The 17,336-nt window shown below is 40.6% G+C and overlaps 1 protein-coding gene across 1 annotated transcript; it reads right to left on the bottom strand.

Moving 5' to 3' along the window:
• Window positions 1-413: 413 nt before the first annotated feature.
• Window positions 414-16,240, bottom strand: LOC131695760 (eukaryotic translation initiation factor 5A). Its single transcript, XM_058984276.1, has 3 exons — window positions 16,137-16,240; window positions 1,477-1,912; window positions 414-630 (listed from the first exon to the last, which is right to left on the bottom strand). The coding sequence occupies exons 2-3, from the start codon at window positions 1,683-1,685 to the stop codon at window positions 414-416; spliced, it is 426 nt and encodes a 141-aa protein (XP_058840259.1). The 5' UTR covers window positions 1,686-1,912; window positions 16,137-16,240.
• Window positions 16,241-17,336: the final 1,096 nt, after the last annotated feature.

The following is a 17,336-nucleotide window of genomic DNA, read 5'->3' as shown; positions in this document are numbered from 1 at the left end:
GCTGGAGGATTCCGTACCGAATTTCTGTAAAATGAACGGCGTTGGAATTTTTTTGTGAAAAATCCCAAAGCGAAAAATGATCAAGTAACATCATGACATCACAAATTGTACCAGCAACATTTAAGCTAAATACAACCATTCACGCGTTACTCATTTTCGAAAGTTTGAATAATATTCAAAAACAACTAATTCTTACGGGACATCGTGAGGTAGAATTCGTTTAGTGTATTCACAAGTAGTGTTTCCAAATTTGAACTTAGCGTCAGACTGGTGCATTGGTCAAGTTCTGAAGAGACGAAGTCGAGACGCAAACACCTGGACTAATTGACTAATTCTTAGCTATCTTTGATTACGATAAGAAACTGATAACTATGATACCTACACTTTACTACTATTTGTGCGGATAAAATCTACTATAGTTTAATACTTACGACTAATTCCTTGCCACCATCGAATTCAGCGCGCAGTTGGATTCCCAAGTCACCATCTGGAATCTTAAGATCTTCACGTAGATCGCCGTTGTCATTCAGGAGAACTAAAAAGCCATCATCGATGTCAGTAAGTTGGTAGTCTTCGCGCTTAACGTGTGGTACGTCCATATTGTGAGTGGATGGGCAAATATCTTCGTATCTGTAGGAGGAAGAAAAATATGAGTACACCGTAGGTGGAAACTTTTTGCTAGAAGCTGACTCATCAGTTGCCAATCTAGAATTAAAAACTGAGAATTGACCCTGAAAAAGAAATCAGGTTAACTAAATTAAGTTTCAACAAGAACACTTAATTTATCACAGTCTTTTTGGGAACATCAATACGAATTCATTCTGGAAGACCAAATTAGCTCAAATGTAGAAGTTATGTACAAACATGTGACCACATATAATTCCAGATCACACATTTCCAAAAATACTTCTTAACTGTTTGTTCTGTGCACAGTTCCTTCTGACCAAATACATGATTAATAGCATTTGACCATATACTTTGGAAGTGCAGGCGAATTGATCTTGAATGAATTTATTCTGAAGTGGCGGATACAGGAATTAAACTGAATGCTCCGTCGATGAGATAGCGTCAGGTTAATTTAAAAAATATCAGTTTTCGTGACAACATTCCCTCGCTCGCTATACAGCATAATCCATGATTTGGTAGTCTATTGAAACGGCACGTTGACGCCAGTAGCTGAGCATTCTGTTGAACTCTTTATTGCCCATAATCGCAAGTCAGTTCTATGGGATTCCATATCTACATGGGACTGACTTACGATCATAGGCAGTTTATTTAAACTGTAGAAGTTATGTACAAACACGTGACCATTTTATTAAATCGGTTCACGCATTTCCAAAAATACTTCTTTAATGTTTTGCTCTTTGCACGATTTCTTCGCGGTCCACACCACTGATGGCATTGAACCAACTACATTGAATGTGCATCTTTCAACTACTACTACTACTACACTATACTATAAAGTATGCTACTTACTTTTTGCCGGAAAAGATGTCGATACCGACCAGATGTACCTTGGCGTGTCCGTGTTTGCCGGTCTTGGAGGTGGACATTTCGACAATCTTGCATGGGCGTCCCTTAAGCATAACGTGACCATTTTTGCGCAGTGCCGAGCACTGCATCGGGAAAGTTGCGGATGCACCGGAATCTCCGGCTTCGAAGTGGGTGTCCTCCATTTCGGCCATTGCTGCTTGAGGATTTCTTTTTGTTTCCTTGGATCAACCAAACGAAATAAAAACAAATAACTGGAAATCGCTTGTGTGTGTGTGAGTGAATGGATGCGTGTTGGCTCCCTTCTTAGAGCTGGTTGCTGCCTGGCCGTCGGTGACAAAGCGCGATTTATACAAACAGAACCTGTTGTATAAATACGGATCTTATCGGCGGTGTGACGATCTTAAAGATCTTTCCTATGCTGTTTTGAAAGATTGGATAAATGAAGAGAAATTAGTACGGAGCACACTCAGTCATGCTGTGAAGAGGGAAAAACGGTAACACTAGTTGCGATCTTCGAACACTCTGAACACATTGACAAGAACTTGCAGTGCAGATAACCGATAATGCGACTGTAATGCAATGACTGCATGGTGGCTGGGTACTGCCATCTATGCCATCCAATTCCCAGTTTTGTTCATGGAGCACGCCAGAAACGGAACCGATTAGCGAAAAACTTAAACACTATCTTGACGTGCGTTTACAGTATTCAATTGCTATGAATAATGATAAATATTTATGAACGATGTGATGTATCATGTGAGAAGCCAATCCGTACCGAAATCATTCATTCAGAAAAAGTTCAATGAAGCAGCAAATAAAGTAATATTTTGTTGAATGTACGTACTAAGGCACACAATGGGATTCCGAGGAGGGATGGGGTTCAGCTGAATTCGTAACCATTGTATCCTACTATAATGAAGAGATTAAGATCTAGTTCAGCTGCTGCCTAATGATGCATGACTGCTGACATTTTATGCTGAGTTTCAGTCGATCTTGACCTTGAGATTTGCTAGAAATCGACATACGTGCTTTTTATTTGACGCTAAATCAGTTTTCAAGCCCTACCGCTAAAAACTGTCAAAATGTTTTTAGGTTAACAGCAGTTAGGGTTCCCAGCAAATAGCGAATAACGAACGATTCATGAGTTTAGTTATAGAAACTACGAAGAACGAGAAGATATATTACCATATGAAGTTTAAAGTCACGTAAATAAAAAAACGAAACGAAACCATATGAAGTGAGTTGAAAACCCCTGTTTAAAAAAAAATCTTTCTGCGTTTTTTGTGTTTTTCATCGTTAAATAATGTAATAACAGTTGAATTGTTAAAGATAATAAATCTGAAGTGAAAAAAGCTGATTAAATGCCAATTAGAAAAAAAATCTAATAGCTGTCATTTATCAGGTCATATGAGCTCCTCAATCAATCAATCTCCTACCGCAACATCAACGTGAACTAATCTATCGAGCTTTAGGAATGGGATGTCCGCCTGCAAATCGTTGATTATCTAACCGCTTAATATGAAAAATCACTCTTTGACAAACGATACGATTGCCTACGGGTTCCCAAGGGTGATGTGGATGGTTACGTTACATATGCAGGGATCGTAAACCGTGTAGTACATGGAGTTTGAATTTGTGAACCATACCATCGACCAATTTAAAACTTTAATTTCAGTCTGTTATCGAAAACAGAGTCGAAACCGGATAGGGAAATCAATTTCGAAGCACTTATCACGGAGTACCAGCTGTTATGGAACTTGAAACACGACACCGCGCTGGTCGAAAAGCGAGCCAGTTCAAGGGTGCTTGCTTTTTTGGTTCAGTGTATTCTTACCAATTAGCATTGTATATACCAATCGTTCCGGTTGTATTTAATTTCTGACGACATTTGTGAAGTTCAATCGTTGTTTATCGTATAAATCGGCTCGGAATTTTATTTTTAGCGTTATTATCGTGCAGTTTAATAGTGTCTTTTGTTTGGTTTTGTGTTGCGAAAAAACCTGCGAAGGATGCCATCGATTGAACTTCTGTCAATTAAAAGAGGGGGGGGGGGCTTATGGCATCAGCGTGAAAAAAAACCTTTTTGACGATTTTTTAAAGAACTTTGAGTGAAGCGAATTGACCAAAACTTTTGTCCGTTATAGTGTATCATTTCAATAATATGCTCTAATTTTTTTATGCAAAAATATCGACAAACGACTCGGTGACAAAGCTTTTTGGAGAACGTTTCTGAAAAAACATAGGGTTTTTCTCTACTCATTGTAAAAACAAATTTCTATTTTTCACTAAAAATTCCGCCTTTTTATGAGAAGTGGTTTTTTTCACGCTGAAACCTCGCTAAAAAGGTTTCAATAGCTACTCCAGTCTTAGTACCTCTCAACCACCTTGGCGTGAGGATGGCCCTGATCCGAGCAATATTCCTGTTGGCGGTCGAAAACTAGTCGATAATAGCAACATTACTACGGTTCCACCTCCCATGCCGTTGCTCTGGTTGTGTCTTTCCCGCTTTCATCCCAGCGTTAGTTAGGATACTGCCGGAAAGACTAAATTGCAACGAGAAGATATAGGTTATTCCGCTTGTTAAAAAAAAGACATAGACGTCAGAACTTTGAACTTCATGTCCTTCACCCAAAAGAACCGTGATACAACTTTGAACCAAGACACATGGCCGCAAGGTATACTGTTTAGAGTATTTGAGGATAGCCGTACACAGAACATTTGGTGCCCATCGAGTGATTTTCCCCCGCCTTCGGAAGCATTTACCCCACTATTGCAAACCGGCCCGAGGACTCCACAATGATTGACAATGCCACTACACCAAGCCACCACTATTGTGAAGAAGTGTCGATGTTGAGCGCATACTAGGACGCAACGCAGTATGTACTAACGACACTGAATCCCTCTGGATAAAGACTCGACACGTCAATCGTTTGTTTACCATTTATCTGCCAGTGTCATCCCAATCGAGTACGAGACCTGTCAAGGGCCCTCGTTCCAGAAGGATTCGAAGCGATTTTCTTCGGAATGAGGGCTTTTGACAGGTCTCATGCTCGATTGGAATGACACTTACTGATAAATAATAAGAATAAGATGGAGATGGCGAGTCTTTATCCAGAGGGATTCAGCGTCTTTAGTTGGTACTATAGAAGCAATCGTCCTGGTTCTGTGTGCGTGGGTGGAGAAGGGCCTTCCAGCCTCAGCAAGTATTCAAATTGTAACGATACAGTGCCTGAAACGTTTCACGCCGTAAGCTACCGTTCTGTGCCCGCTGTCCACATCGCGCCATCGGTGTTCAACGCATATTGGGGTGCACCGTAATAGGAATTATGTAAGCCCTCGATCCTCTCGCCACAGTCGAGCAATTGTAGTCAGCGATCATCAGTCGTCCCGGCTGGAAAAGTCTTTCAACCCGCCACAAATGGCAAGCATACCTCTACTTTGAACACTTCAAGTGCTCATGTATTCTTCGCTTCCAGTAATTTGCGTTTTGCTCCCACATCTTGAGACCAGATGTCTACCATTTTTCTCGCCGATAACTTTCGCCGCATTTTGGGACGCGACGAAGTTGATTCGGGATGCCTCGCATCCCACACCACCGTCGACCAAACGATGGTTTCGCTCTCTGTTGAACCTGATCCGTTTTCCAATAACATCGAGACTTAATGTTAGTGGCATGAATTCATCAACAGACCACGGACTGCTGTTATGACGTCATCGTCTTGACCGAGACTAGGCTCGACAACCGCACTCTGTCTCGTCGGGTATTTGATTCAACATGTGATGTCTACCACTGTGACTCCAACGCCCTTCAGGTGGTGGTGTTCTTATCGCGGTTTGCCATGGTATAAAAGCACGAGTGATCAACGATGACCGGTTGGCGAGCTTCGAGCAAGTGTCTATCAGCCAAACTTGCCGATTGCAATCTGTTCGTGTGTGTCGTGTACTTTTCACCCGATAGAATCCGTGATCCCAGCCTACGATGTACATCTTTTCTCCGTTTCTTTCATCACCTCGATCGCCACCACGACTGATATTGTAATGTAGATGTAATGGATTTCTGTGATTGGATATCCAAAAATCTGCGTTTATCAACAATGCCAGTAGTATTCTGGATAGCTAGAGCAGAGCAACCCTTCGGCAAATCAACAATATCATAAAAAGAATTAGTGTAAACTGGACCTCTGCTTTATAAGTGCCCAGAATTACGCTCCGTTCTGCTACATTGATCAGACTAGATTAGTCCAGCATGTGCTTCAGCATCCCATATTTTGCTTGTCTTGTGCACTTCATTTAGTTAACGAATGTGGGAAATTGTGGAATCTTGTTAGTATAGTAGAACAAGATCCCTGACCTAAAGTTTTAACGAACGTCAGATTGTAGTAAGTTTTGGTGTGCAATACCAATTTCGCCATTGATTCTTCCTATAATTCGGTAGTGATTACCTAGTATGCCGATAAGTTTATGTGAGTAGATAATGAATCCGAAAATCAATAATATTTGTAATTTTCATGTTAGGCAATTAAGAACGATTAAATGGTGCGTTCCGTGGGCGATTTAAGGGCGGGTAGGGCGACAAATCGCCCAAATGTTGCAATTGAGATCGCCCCCTATTTGCCGGCAAACTGAAGGGCAAGTAGCGCATTCGAGTTTGCAAATAGCCCCGTTAGCCAGCAAATTGCCCTTTTTGACTGGGTTTGAGCTATTATTCACTACTGGGGGGGAAATAAATCGAACATTGTCTATACCGTTTATTCAAAACGTAATATCTAACAAATGTAAACAAACTGAGTTTATTATGCCAAATAAAAGCTAAGCATTGACTCTTTATCGTCTACAAATAATAGAGAAAAATGATAACTCTTTATATGTTAATTTAATCTTAAGTCAAAATGTCACATATAATATACCAAAGCTTTGCTAATATTTTGTAGATGTGATGTTTTGCATTGTGATGTTTCTCCAAGTCGACTGTAGTTAGTATGTTTTTTCAATGCCAAACCTCATATCTACACTCTCGGTTGCAATACAGCACATGAAATATATCACAACTACAAGCCCGTCTCTCTAAACGTCACAGTAAAATGTACCATATACGAACGGAGTTGCCAAGACCACATATGTAAAAGAGCATAATAGCAAAAGTGATCGGCAAAATGTAATAAAATAATAGTTATCAATTATCTCTCTATTATCTTCGCGAAAAACATGTAACATGCTTATACGATCCTGCAATGAGTAAATGCAGGGGTGATAGTAGAATTAATAGCCTTCTGTGTGCTTTAATTGTTAAATAAATTTGAAAGATGCAAGGAAATTTTTGCACGCGATTTTCTCCGTTTGACGTTTCTGTTAGATATGATGTAATGAAAAAACGCTCTAGATTTATCGGGCAATCTCGTGTTTGAGTGCCGTATCAAAACTGTTCCAGTGTTTTTTTGGACTCTATTTTCTTCCACAGCAAACACCACATTGCAGACGACCAACACGGTTTACGCTTAAACGATGGACAATGACCAACCGTCTCTCGTTCACAACATTTGTGCTCCAAAGGATTCGCTGAGATTGCAAACCAAATCTATTTTCACGGATCTATCGGCGGTCTTCGCCAAAATCAACCATGGTATCGCAGGGAGCACGTCGTTTGGCATAAGTTCGTTTGGCATAAGCTCATTTGGCATAAGTTCATTTGGCATAATGTTCATTTGGCATAACCGTAGGTGACACATACGGTCGTTTGGCATAATGTTCATTTGGCATAATGGTCATTTGGCATAATGGTCGTTTGGCATAATGGTCATTTGGCATAATGGTCGTTTGGCATAATTTGAAATATACATTGAAATCTCTGTTATATTAGGCGTTGACGATGCCTAATGTGGCTACGCCACATCGCTTTAAACGTGGTGCTGTCCGACATCGCTCCGCTCCGTCGGACTTAAACTAGCTGATAGCCCCTATGTTTAAGTAATCCGGGCAAACGAGTGGATCACAGATTTGCTTGCAAGGGGCTGCCGTTCCGATGGAGGTATACAGATTCAAAGAACTGCTCATGTTTGAAAGATGGAGTCAACTCCTAAGTTTAAGTAATCCGGGCAAACGAGTGGATCACAGATTCGCTTGCAAGGGGCTGCCGTTCCGACGGGGGTATACAGATTCAAAGAACTGCTCATGTTTGAAAGAAGGAGTCAACTCCTAAGTTTAAGTAATCCGGGCAAACGAGTGGATCACAGACTCGCTTGCAAGGGGCTGCCGTTCCGACGGGGCTATACAGATTCAAATAACTGCTCATGTTTGAAAGAAGGAGTCAACTCCTAAGTTTAAGTAATCCGGGCAAACGAGTGGATCACAGATTCGCTTGCAAGGGGCTGCCGTTCCGACGGGGGTATACAGATTCAAATAACTGCTCATGTTTGAAAGAAGGAGTCAACTCCTAAGTTTAAGTAATCCGGGCAAACGAGTGGATCACAGATTCGCTTGCAAGGGGCTGCCGTTCCGACGGGGGTATACAGATTCAAAGAACTGCTCATGTTTGAAAGAAGGAGTCAACTCCTAAGTTTAAGTAATCCGGGCAAACGAGTGGATCACAGACTCGCTTGCAAGGGGCTGCCGTTCCGACGGGGCTATACAGATTCAAATAACTGCTCATGTTTGAAAGAAGGAGTCAACTCCTAAGTTTAAGTAATCCGGGCAAACGAGTGGATCACAGATTCGCTTGCAAGGGGCTGCCGTTCCGACGGGGGTATACAGATTCAAAGAACTGCTCATGTTTGAAAGAAGGAGTCAACTCCTAAGTTTAAGTAATCCGGGCAAACGAGTGGATCACAGATTCGCTTGCAAGGAGCTGCCGTTCCGACGGGGGTATACAGATTCAAAGAACTGCTCATGTTTGAAAGAAGGAGTCAACTCCTAAGTTTAAGTAATCCGGGCAAACGAGTGGATCACAGATTCGCTTGCAAGGGGCTGCCGTTCCGACGGGGGTATACAGATTCAAATAACTGCTCATGTTTGAAAGAAGGAGTCAACACCTAAGTTTAAGTAATCCGGGCAAACGAGTGGATCACAGATTCGCTTGCAAGGGGCTGCCGTTCCGACGGGGGTATACAGATTCAAAGAACTGCTCATGTTTGAAAGAAGGAGTCAACTCCTAAGTTTAAGTAATCCGGGCAAACGAGTGGATCACAGATTCGCTTGCAAGGGGCTGCCGTTCCGACGGGGGTATACAGATTCAAATAACTGCTCATGTTTGAAAGAAGGAGTCAACTCCTAAGTTTAAGTAATCCGGGCAAACGAGTGGATCACAGATTCGCTTGCAAGGAGCTGCCGTTCCGACGGGGGTATACAGATTCCACTCGTTTGCCCGGATTACTTAAACTTAGGAGTTGACTCCTTCTTTCAAACATGAGCAGTTCTTTGAATCTGTATACCCCCGTCGGAACGGCAGCCCCTTGCAAGCGAATCTGTGATCCACTCGTTTGCCCGGATTACTTAAACTTAGGAGTTGACTCCTTCTTTCAAGCATGAGCAGTTCTTTGAATCTGTATACCCCCGTCGGAACGGCAGCCCCTTGCAAGCAAATCTGTGATCCACTCGTTTGCCCGGATTACTTAAACATAGGGGCTATCAGCTAGTTTAAGTCCGACGGAGCGGAGCGATGTCGGACAGCACCACGCTTAAAGCGATGTGGCGTAGCCACATTAGGCATCGTCAACGCCTAATATAACAGAGATTTCAATGTATATTTCAAATTATGCCAAACGACCATTATGCCAAACGACCATTATGCCAAATGACCATTATGCCAAATGACCATTATGCCAAATGAACATTATGCCAAACGACCGTATGTGTCACCTACGGTTATGCCAAATGAACATTATGCCAAATGAACTTATGCCAAATGAACTTATGCCAAACGAACTTATGCCAAACGACGTGCTCCCGATATCGCAATAGCGAAGCTGGACAAACTCGGTACTCATGGACAACATATGCGCTGGTATCGTTCCTATCTTGATGGAAAGCAACTCCAAATCAGCGCGAATCTACTCCATTTCTTGCTACATCTGGCGTCCCGCAAGGAAGCCATCTCGACCCAGTGCTATTCCTCCTCTATTTTAACGACGTCAATATCAAATTCAAGGACCTCGCCTTTCTTTCGCCGACATGATTTTTTTTTCGACAAATAGGGGATAAAACCTATGCCGAGTTTCTTCAGGATGAAATGAAGAAATTTAGTATCTGATGTGATCTAAACAGAATGGGTTTAAACCCGAGAAAATGCTCAATCGTCACGCTCACGCGGAAACGCCTTCCGATTCAGTTTAACTGCCATTTGTTCGTATCGAGCATTCCAAGACACTCTCACATCAAGGATCTTGGAGTTCATGGATTCGATACTAACGTTCAAACCACATACTTCATACATCGTGGAAAAGACCTCAAGACAGCTTGGGTTCATTTTTCGAATAGCGACAAACTTTAGGGACTGTCTAAAATCACTGTATTGCGCAATGATTCGCTCAGTACTAGAATATTGTTCTGTTGTTTGAAATCCCTACTACCAGAAAGGTGTTGACAAAATCGAAGCTGTCCAACGCTGGTTCATGCGATTTGCGCTCCGATATTTTCCTTGGCAAAATAGACTCTCTCGCAATGCCAAATATCGACGAAGAACTTGACAGACTGCAGTCATTGAACAAATCGGCTGATTATTCTAATTTGGCAGCTTCAATTATATTGTATTGTATGGCTAAGGGAAAAATTCTTTTCTGTTCCCGCTGTTATTCCATATCTTCGACGGTATAATTAATAGTAACACTTTTCCATCTGTGTAGAAAAAAGCATACTGATCCCCAAGAAGTCCAACCCATCGATCTAAACATTTCCATCAAGTGTCCCGCGACATAGCATAGCACCAACACCTACATAAATCGTAGATGGAGTTGCGTAATTGAGCATATCAATTGCCATATCAGATCTCACCACGATCTACAATGACGTAGACCCGCTCAACTCCACACACCTGACCACGTCCTTACAAACGTTTTTATTTCATAATAGTCCTATCATCTACGTAAGGAAAACACTCGGAACCGAAAGTTTTCGTAGATCATAAGGCGAAAAAATGTGATTGCTTAAAACGGAAGCACGTCGTTTGACATAAGTTCATTTGGCATAAGTTTATTTGGCATGGTCGTCCCGGCGGTTGCTCAGGGGCTTTGCACCGCTTAGGATCCTTGGCCTCGGTTATACGACAAAGCCAATTGCTGTTTTGTATATAGATTCAAAAAACTGTTCATATTTGAAAGAATTAATCAACCCCTAAGATTGACTAAACCGGGCGAGCGAGGGGATCACGAGTTTACTTGCGAGGGCTATTTGGTATACAAATCCATAGGATTGCTCATGTCTGAAGCAGGAATCATCCCTTATGTATTTGAAAAATATATGTATATATTTGCCAGAAACAAGGGTTGATTCATCATATGTTGACTACTGTCAAAGTCCTGTATATCGCATGACAGGAGTGACATCCTCCTGGGTAAAACATATTCTTCACGTGCAGTTACTAAACATGGTGAAGAAAATTAAAAATCTTTGAAAATAGTCGTTTTTTGTAATGATCGATTTTTGGCTTGGTAAAAAGCTTGTGGGACAATATGATCATGTCGCAAAATATATTTTATTACAAAATTTCAAATTTATAAGTCAAATAAATTATTAAGAATCATATTTTCCATTGATTTAGTGACATTTAGTTGCCTATGAAATTCATCTTATAGTTTTTTAACATCATTTTCGTAACTATTAAAATCAAATTTCCATTTTGTTTAAATCCTATTTTTGCGAGTAATTTTCTCAAGCAAATATTATTTTTCATCGTTCGTAGTAGCTTCAGGTATAAAACGCTTACATATGGATAACTTCGTAATTTAATGCATAAACTCATATGAGATTTGTGTGCTGCTCATTTTGCTCCATGCCGTAGGGCTACTTTCGCAATTTTTTTGAGGGAACTACAAAGTCTTGTTAAATTATTTTTATGTTTGAAATACATAGAAAGACGTTAAATATTCCAAAGATGTTTGCATTTTTCAACTACCGCACACATACGTCATGCGAATGATTATTTCATATAGCTTGAATCTTATAACATTTTAAAATTTTTGGAAATCCCATCAGATTTTTCTATTTTTCGTGCTTTAGGATTTGTTTTCTGTCGCAATTGAAATATTACATCTAATGGTGATTGACGGAGCATTCGTGCAAACAAAAAAATCGAAAATTGTTCATAGATTTTTGGGAAACGGGGGTGCTCAACTCGCCCCACATGGCGATATTGCCTCACTTTCCCCTACTCAAACTTAAGGGCTATCAACTAATTTAAGTCGACGGAGCGGAGCGATATCGGACAGCATCAAAGTGAAAGCGATGTAGCGTAGCCACATTAGGCGTCAATGCCTAATAACAGAGAATTTAATGTATATTTCAAATTATGCCAAACGACCATTATGCCAAGTGACCATTATGCCAAACGACCATTTTGCTAAATGACAATTATGCCAAACGAAAGCATGTGTCAGCTGACGTTATGCCAAATGAACTTATGCCAAACGACGTGCTCCCGCTTAAAACAGGTCATATGATATATTTAAAATATTTGGAAAAGGTACATGAAACGGTCTCACCGGTATCCAGCATACAAAGATTCTTTCTATATCCTATGTGTACTGCCAAAAAAACGTTCCACGTTTCTTCCGAAAGTGTAATGGGCTACACGTCTCTTTCTCTCTCTGCAACTCAGTTCGATGACCGAAACGCACCTTTCATTTGACTTCAAGCGAATCGTACTTCGATGAAACCGGATTTGGAATTGCAGGTTCTATTATTTAATCGGGACAACCACAAATGTTCCAAAATATCGAAAATTCACAATTGAAAAAGATGACAACAAAATTTGCACTATGCTATATTTTGCATGGGCCTGCTAAGCCAAGATAAGTTTCGGTTTCACTGTGTCTTATCGGCACAAACAGAACTTCTGCTCGGACGGGACATCACGTTTGACCAATCGTTCGATTGAAACACAAAGTGTGTTAGTTTTAGGGATTTAGCGTCAAGCCGGCGCTAATCTATTCCGACAAAAAGTTAGTATCGGTTTCTGATGAGACGAAGTCGAAACGTACCCATGACTAACAAAATGTTTCATCGTTCCTTGGGCCGCGCGAACAGTCTGTTCGTATCAGAAATGATATCTCTTGTAATTGTAAAGTTCTAGGTAGGACACCACTGGGATCTTAGCGCAATTTTATACTGCATCTATACAAATAGCCTGCCCGCAGCTCTCAAGTGTAACTATCACCTTGATTCTGATGATTTCAAAAGTTATATTTCAAGATCGGTAACTGAAATCGATAGGCTTACTGGCAATATTAACGCAATAACGATAGGCAGAAATAAACTGCCTCTTCCCAGACCCGAAAGACGCAAGCAAGCATTTTCAGTCCAACCGGTACCATTATACCTCAAACTGAAATAAAATTTAATCGAGAAACAACACCAATATCCAGCTGGGTAGTAAATCTAGGTTTGTGGATGGAAAACAACTTTACCTGGTTTAACCAAATCAACAATGTGGTGCAGGTAGTAACAAACACCCTCAGAAGTTTTCGGCGATTCCCTCCAGCTCCTGTTCTTTGCCAACCAGACTAAAGTTAGCTCTGGTTGTTGTAACTCTGTGCGCAGCACTGAAACAACAGGTACACTGCCGCTAGGCGCATAATTGTCCCATGTGTATAGGAAATTCCTAAGCACATGGGACATTTATGCGTATAGCGGCAGTACATCGGAGCTTTAAATAACTGTTCTTTCGTATACAATATTCGCCGTCACCGTGTACCGATCTACGTCCAATGAGGCACTATCCGAGAAGTCACCGGTAGAAGAAATCCTGAAGATCTCTTACGACCATCAGTTTCCAAAAGAGCGACATGTCAGTCCCCTCCGAAATATAGAGCTGATTCTCCAGTACATGCATAACTGTACCAGAAGTCATTGGCAGTTTTATGAACATCTTGCAGGTCGGTGACATCTGATTTCCGTATTCCGGAACCGGTTAATTTTTGTCAGCATAAACGCGATAGTACAGGCGGCGATAACTTCTACAAAATCAGTTCAACATATTCGAACCAATCCGTCAAATCTCCCAAACTAGTCTCATTGAACTAGAAGCCGCTAGTGTTTAAAAATGATTTTGCTGGATTTTCAGAGTGTTTTGCATTAACACGAGTGCCGGAAGGTTAAATTAGTTTAAAGGCTCTAGTTAGTTCACATCATATCTACATTTCTTTCTAATAGTTTCCCATTCCCAAATTTTAAAGACCAATCAACCGCATGATGGATATTGCTCGAGGCAAAAACTAATCAGACACTAAACCGAACTGTTTTTCAAGTGTGAACATTACAGCAATAACTAGTTTTAAAAGCTGCATCAGTTTCGAGATCAAGTGAGAAAAAGGTATAAATCGGACCCGAAATCGGTCAACGTCACCCTCATTGATCAATACAACCCACAGCTACACGTCAATATGAATGACACGAGAAGAATGCCGCTTATATCAGCCAAGAAGCGTAAAATTCAACATACCACCACTGACTGATGCCTTGGCGTTATCAACAGAAGTGATATTATGTAAGGTGATAAGTGAGAGAAACTTTTGGCGAACCAGTGCAACTGGTTCAATGGTAGCAACGAACCAACTACGGGTAGAGAGCGCAATCTAGTTTAGTCAGATTTTATTTTCACGTGTCTAGCGCATTCGTGTTTCTTGTCCTGTGTGTTGTTAATGACAGATACAAGAAAACTCTGGTCGATCTTACAGCACTTTCATTTTCATATTATTGTTATACCGGTATAGCTCAAAAGCAAAAAAAGAGATTACTCACAAGTTTGAATAAGTGTAGCATCGATTATATCGGTGTAGCACCATGTCAAAAGCAAAAATGCCATTATTATACATAAGTTGGCTAATGTGTCGTCGGAGTTACATCAGTGTAGTGCAATTACAAAAGCGAAAATTTTATGGAATGCTTGCATTCCTATTCAAGGCACTACAATTCATTGATGAATAGCAAAAGTTGACATCAGCATTCTACTAACCTATAGCGGACCATACACGGGACAGAAAAAAAAATCTGTGAAGCGTCAATAGACTGTTTCAACACGTCCATTCGATTTGGATTATATAGAATCAATTTTTATATGCTACCCTTACTACCATGATACGTATAACAGCCTCATTTGCTGTAAAACTTCTACGCACGATGGGCGCTTATGCGTATCATCACATCTTATATTGATCAATGATTGATCCGTTGTCAATATTTCAGTTTGTGTAGGGTCCGCTTACGAACTAGAACTTTGCTTTATTCGAGTTAATACTGGGTCACGAATGAAAGCCGAAGCATATATAGAATTCCCACGTAGCCAATCAAGCAGAAAAAAAAGTAACGTTGGTGTCAAAACTTGCTCATAACAGTTCACATAGCCTTTTTTGAATGACAGATATGAGATCAATTTCTAATTCGTTTTATGGTACATTTTAAGCACTGCTTATTGTAAACAGAATTTAAAATTTTACGAAGTATATTACCTTACACAAATCTTGAACGATATTTTTAGGTAATTTTCATTCTGGATCTTTAAAAAGCAGCACGTGAAATCACCACAACCCCACGTCGGAGGATGTTCGGTCATCACTCGTGGGCTGGCAACACTGGTCCCAACAAAAATCTTCGAGCAACCAATTTGACATACCTAAATATAACCACATTCCCGAGCATCTATACATATTTCCATGATTTGCCACCGTAATGAAAATCTTTGATATCCTAATCGGTGTCTAGTGCCACATTAATAGATAAACAGTAAGCCTTGGAAAGGATCCAGCATAAGAATAATCCATGTGGTTAACCTTCGCGATGCATTGCTAGTAAGATTGCCATTTTATCCCTCGACAAAGTTGCAGGAACCAAATATAGGAACAATCAGACCAAGGAACTCAAAGTCCGGTTACTTGAAAAAAAATCCTTCCAATTAGCACTGGAAACGTGTTTCTTCGCTGTCGAACGGGCTTCTTTTTCTTTAGCGTACGTTTCCTCTTCCCATCATTCGTAGACTACTTCGGCTTGAGACCCTTGGAGCGCTAGTCCTTTCCAGAATGCGATGTAAATAATAACAGAAATTCCTTAAGCGGCTAGCTTCCATCCATATCTATCGTGTTTCAGAAATCCTTTTCCAAAGTAAACACAAAGCCAGGACCACTTCGGTTGAATCGCTTCCTTCGATGATACGAATTTTTTCGCATACAGCAGTATGCCGTTGGTACGTTTCTGCTCCTTGCTATTCGCATCTCACCTGCTCACTCTTTCGTTTGCTTGCGTTGAGCCACAAAAACCGAAAACGTCCACGCAAATCGAGTGATTTTTTGAACTTTTCCTTCGGAAACACACCCACCGGCCCTGTAATCCTAGCACTGGACAGAAGATCCTAAATGAACGTTCGAATTCGCACCACCAGTTACCGTTTTTACAGACAATTTCAGCACTTTTTCACTTCATTAGCGGCAGAAAAACCAACTCACATGTGGAGATCAAAATGGTCACGGACAAAAGAAGATCGCAACTATGGCGTTAGGTTGCGGAAATACATCTTGGGCGAGGTGCGAACGAGACAGAGTAACTGCTGCGAATGTTGAAGAGAGTCAAAGCGAGCCACATATATGACAGCCGCGCGCACGCCGGCTGTCAAAGTGTGCGTTTCTGGTGCGGCGACGTGTCAACGCGATTTCCGGCGATAGGGCTACCAGTTTGATTTAAAGGGGCGCATCGATCTTGTAGGCGCCATCTATGTCGTGTGGCCGTAGTATATGTGACTAAAATTATTTACCTGAAAAACTCAAATTATTGTCTATCCCGAGATAAACTACATTGAGAAACAAAAATATGCATAGTTAGCATACTTTCTATTCCCGTCTCTTTTCTTCCGCTGTGATTTTCATGCATTTCCATGCATATACTTCGAGTAAGCATTCAATGAGTGGATAGACCGAATATGCCCAATACATTAAATTTACAGCAGAAGAAACGAGAGGCATATAGAAAAGTATGCTATGGCTGCATAAATAAAATTCTGCGTGTACATGCCACCGAAAAACTACCTAAAATTAAGTACTTTTAACTCATATGTGACACACATGAGTGCGAACGAAACAAAAATAAACCTCAAATCAATGTGGATTTTAGAAAAGATTCGCAATATGTACTCAAATTATTCCAAACATACTATTCAACTAAATCACCCATTTTTTACAACAAATACAATTAATATGATTCGCCCCCATGTAAACTCAAAAATTACTTCTTTAAAGGTTTAATAATTTTTCCTTCAGAAAAACTGATTGTACTAACAACAAAGTATTTGGTCAAACTTGACAAACATGTTTGTTATCTGTGGGTTAACAAAAATTTGTGTTGATTGCGTTGCGTGATGGTTCTACAATCGTGACAGTTGCCACCACAACTCGACATGTTTGTCACTTCAACAATCCGTTTATTTGGGCTGACAATATTTTTTGTCCAATTAACTATGAGTTTTGTTGATATTTTTACCATTTTTTTGTTAACCATTTTTGTTAACGACCTATTGAGTTAATTTGTCAACAGTTTTTTCGGCATTTAATTAGCAAGGGACTGGAAGGTGAAGTATATTTTTCAATATTTAGAGCCATAGTACTCAAGGGAGAGCAAGGTGTTGAAAGGAGAAAGTTTAGAAAAGCGTGGAA

Source organism: Topomyia yanbarensis, unplaced genomic scaffold (genome assembly GCF_030247195.1).
Source record: "Topomyia yanbarensis strain Yona2022 unplaced genomic scaffold, ASM3024719v1 HiC_scaffold_513, whole genome shotgun sequence".
Classification (NCBI taxonomy): domain Eukaryota; kingdom Metazoa; phylum Arthropoda; class Insecta; order Diptera; family Culicidae; genus Topomyia; species Topomyia yanbarensis.
This window is presented reverse-complemented; position numbering and strand designations above follow the sequence as displayed.

What these genes read in the sequence shown, in the direction of transcription:
- LOC131695760 (XM_058984276.1), bottom strand. Translation starts at nt 1,685, where the DNA reads ATGGCCGAAATGGAGGACACCCACTTCGAAGCCGGAGATTCCGGTGCA. An exon ending in GACATCTTTTCCGGCAAAAA is followed by an intron (nt 631 to 1,476) that starts GTAAGTAGCATA and finishes TTCCTCCTACAG; the next exon opens with ATACGAAGATATTTGCCCAT.